Consider the following 4,372-nt stretch of genomic DNA (forward strand, 5'->3'; position numbering starts at 1 on the left):
TATTTTTGTTTTTCAATTCGTTTTTTTTACTTTATAAAAAAAATCTCTTTTTATTATATGTATATGTTTTTGGAAAATTTTAAAAAGGAAACTAAATAAAAAAATAAATAATAGTATTTTAAATGAAATATTTTTAATTCATTAAGACTATCAGTGTAATCAACCATCGTGAGAGTTAACCTGAAAACGACACATAAGAAACTCACTTCTCAAATAATATTATAGAGATTTTAGCTCTCTATTTATTAAATAAAGTTAAATAATACAAAGAAATCTAAAAATATGTTTTTAAAACAGATATGTACACAGATATATGTTCCAAAAATATATACATATGTGTACAGATCTGCTGATTTATTTGATTGAAATGTAACTAGTATCTCTAGCTATAATTTCTTTCCTACAAATATAAACAAACCAATTATGTTTGATTAGCTTTTAAAGTTATATCAAAAAATAAAAAATAACTGTAAAAGTATTATTTTAATATTAAAAATCTTATTTTTTAAGAATTATAGTAGTTTTTTATAGAAGAAGAATATTAATGTTCAAATATCATTTTCTGTAAAACTACCATTACATATAGATAAACCAAAAATTCTACGGACCAATTTCTACGGTGAAATTTCTACGGCCCATCAATGATGTGCATTGAGCTAGTTAAATATTCTATTTGTTTCAAAATATTACACATTTAGATTTTTCACACGTTTTAATAAAACATATTAAATTTGCATAATTTTTTGTGATTATCTTTTTTTCTAGAATTTTAAGCCAATAAAAATTTTATAAGTGCAATTAAGTTTTTTGAAATTTATAATTAGTTAATAAAACAAATATGTAACTTTAAATGGAGGGAGAGTATCATCAAACCTTAAAAGATAATAATAAATACAGGAAAAAAACCAAAAGGAAAAAAAAAAAACATTCTCTAAAAAAGATTCCAATTTCACACTTAAAAACCATAAGTCAAAGTAATGGCGTGTTGACTATATCTTCTTTCGCAAAGCGTTGACCCCCTCTGTATGTCTCTTCTTCCTCTTCTTCTCCAACACTCGCCACAATCTTTTTGAAATTTCTTCCTCCTCTTCCCTTCTTGGTTCGTCAATCGATGGCTTCCAGTAACTCCCGCCTCGACGCTCAATCCGCCGCCGAGAAAGCGGTATCGGTGATCGGATTAGGCTACGATCTCACCTCCGATATCCGTCTCTCCGCTTGCAAATCTACACCCGACGGATCCAGCCTTCTCAAAATTGACCCGACCCGGAACAGAGACCTGGTTTTCCCCGGAGGGATCGTCGTCAACAACGTCTCGAGCTCGATTAAGTGCGATAAAGGCGAACGCACTCGTCTCCGCTCCGATTTACTCTCTTTTAACCAGGTTTCCTTCGTTAACTTCTTCCACAAGTTATCAAAGTACTCCCTGATGTATGTTTTAGAGTTTTAGCTGCTATTAAGAAAATACATTAAAATATTGAGTGTTATTTTTTTTTTGGTCGGCTGTGTAGATGTCGGAGAAATTCAATCAAGATATGTCTCTGTTGGGAAAGATTCCATCGGGGGTGTTTAATGCTATGTTCGATTTAAGACAAGGATGGCAAAAAGATGCGAGCTCTGTGAAGACGCTTGCTTATGATGGATGGTTTATTAGCTTGTTCCGTGTAGCGCTCGTTAGGGAGTCGCAGTTGACATTGCGTGATGATGTGAAGCGTGAGGTTCCTTCTTCTTGGGACTCTGCTGCACTTGCTGGGTATGTACAGTATGATGATGGATGAATCACCTTAACTGATGCAGAGTAGAATATTTATTTATATTTTGATTATTATAACTATTTGTGTAATTATACTAGTTATTTATATAGATTTTAATTGGTTTTCAAATTGATCTCTTACTATTTAATGTTTATTTAGTATTAGGAATTTATCTTTAATATTTTTGTATTTGATTAATGAAAGTGATCTCTTAACGAGTTTTATATTATGAAAAAAGTATTTCCAAACCTAAGAACTTTTCATAAAGCACCGAGAATGGAGGTATTCTCAAACTCTAAACCTTCCGCTCCATCATTAACACATAGATAATTGTAGAAATTGGGTAAGGATTGAGATATTTGGTGCTTCTTTGTTTCAGGTTCATTGAAAAGTATGGAACTCATATAGTGGCTGGAGTTACTATGGGAGGCAAAGATGTTATTTACATGAAACAGCTGCGTAACTCGACTCATGATCCTGACCAAGTCCAGCAACAGTTGAAGCAATTGTGTAACAAAAGGTTTTCAGCTGAAAGTATCTCTCCTGCTGCTGGAAATAACCCAAAGGTAAACAGTCTTAAGAAGTTGTTGTTACTCTCATTTGCATTCTCTTAATGCAAAACCTGAAACGTTTTGATGGGTATATAGGAGGAGAGTCCTATCCAGTTCGGGTTGCATTCACAGTTTGGTTCCTCTCTTAGTCGTCCTGTTATCATGCACTCCAAGGACGAGGTCGGATTCTTTTCACCAGTGATTTCACTTGGGTTTGTTTTATAGTTTAAACCTGAATAGACGTGTACTTTTGAGTCTCCAGGATATGGTGAGCATTTGTGTAAGAAGAGGAGGTATCGAAATGGGACAAAGTCATGATCGTTGGCTCTCAACGATATCACAATCGCCCAACGCCATATCTATGTGCTTTGTTCCCATAACTTCACTCTTGAGTGGTCTCCCAGGAACTGGATTTCTTAGTCATGCAATGAACTTATACCTTAGATGTGAGCATTTTGGTTTTTGTAGTTTAGTTACTCAATGGCTTATTCGTGTAACAAGTTTGTATAAAAATGTTTTAGATAAGCCACCGATGGAAGAGTTGCATCAGTTTCTTGAGTTTCAACTTCCACGCCAATGGGCTCCAGTGTATGGAGATCTCCCTCTTGGACTACGCTGCAGAAAACAAAGTTCCCCTTCACTTCAGTTCTCTTTGTTGGGTCCCAGACTATATGTCAGCACATCAAAGGTACGTATATGTGTTCTTGACATTGTTTTTTTCTCTTCACATTTTTGTATATAAAATAAAAATTTTAACTTTTTAAAAATAACTTTTAACTTTTTTTTTTTCTTCACATTGTTGTATCTAAAATAAAACTTTTAACTTAAAAAAAAAACTTTTAACTTAATTTTAAAATATATAAAATACTGTTTTAAAGGTTGATTCTGGTGAGCGACCAGTAACGGGAGTACGTTTATTCATGGAGGGGAAGAAAGGAGATCATCTAGCTATTCATTTGCAGCACCTCTCCTCGTCTCCTCCAAGTCTCCAACTCTCACAGGACGATACCTATGAACCCATCGATGAACCATCAGAAAAAGGATATTATGAGGCTGTGAAATGGGGAATATTCTCACATGTATGCACCTTCCCGGTTCAGTACCACGGAGCACGTTCTGATGACGCAGCCTCTATTGTGACCAAAGCCTGGTTAGAAGTCAAAGGTATTGGTATGAGGAAAGTTCTGTTTCTAAGGCTCGGTTTCTCACAAGTTGCTACAGCTAGTACACGTAGATCTTGCTGGGATAATCTCTCATCTGATTCACGCAAATCTGGTATTTTCTCGATGATTAGTACAAGACTAAGCGGGGGATTAAGTTCAACCACCCCGACAACAGCGAAGCCAGTGTCTAAGGTTTATATAAACTCGGCTGTTTATCCTAAAGGGCCATCACCGCCTGTGAAACCGAAGCTGCTGAGTCTTGTTGACACTAAAGAGATGGTGAGAGGTCCGGAAGTACCACCTGGATATTGGGTTGTGACTGGTGCTAAGCTTTGTGTAGAGGCAGGGAAGATATCAGTCAAAGCTAAATATTCTCTGCTCACTGTTGTCTCGGAAGATTCGCTGGTCTGAGAGATTCATAAAGTTACAAGGACATGGAGGGGTGTCGTCTATGGGGAACACAAGTTACTGTGTCTTGTTCAATTTTTGCAGGTTTCAGTTTGTGATTAGCTTCGAGGTTGATCTCATCAGGTGTTGTGAAAAGATTTATTTATTTATATGTACATGAAAATGTATCATTGTTAATAATAACTCTGTTACACAATTTGAATTTGAAGGAGAAGACTGAAAATCCTTAAAACAAGGCATATCCTGAATAGCTCTAACTCTTCTAGTTAGGTGTCCTTGTTCTTTGATTTATACTATTTATCAATGGCTAGATTACAATTATTTAACTGACTCTTATAAATTACAGTAAGCATTTTTTTACAAAACCAAGTTTGAAAGGAAAAATTACATCCAGTGTGAATATTAAGCATTCAACTTTGTAATGTTCCAAGTCTATTCCATTACCCTTTATGACTTTTTCAGAAAAATAAAACTTCAAATGAGACAGAAAAATAAAACA

General features: G+C 34.8%; 1 protein-coding gene across 1 annotated transcript; it reads left to right on the forward strand.

Annotated features, from left to right (window-relative positions):
• The first annotated feature begins 990 nt into the window (after window positions 1–990).
• LOC106296121 (MACPF domain-containing protein NSL1) lies at window positions 991–4,108 on the forward strand. Its single transcript, XM_013732180.1, has 7 exons — window positions 991–1,381; window positions 1,509–1,750; window positions 2,131–2,317; window positions 2,399–2,482; window positions 2,565–2,748; window positions 2,824–2,990; window positions 3,181–4,108. The coding sequence occupies exons 1-7, from the start codon at window positions 1,112–1,114 to the stop codon at window positions 3,874–3,876; spliced, it is 1,830 nt and encodes a 609-aa protein (XP_013587634.1). The 5' UTR covers window positions 991–1,111; the 3' UTR covers window positions 3,877–4,108.
• Window positions 4,109–4,372: the final 264 nt, after the last annotated feature.

The sequence above is a fragment of the Brassica oleracea genome, chromosome C5, assembly GCF_000695525.1.
Source record: "Brassica oleracea var. oleracea cultivar TO1000 chromosome C5, BOL, whole genome shotgun sequence".
Lineage (NCBI taxonomy): Eukaryota > Viridiplantae > Streptophyta > Magnoliopsida > Brassicales > Brassicaceae > Brassica > Brassica oleracea.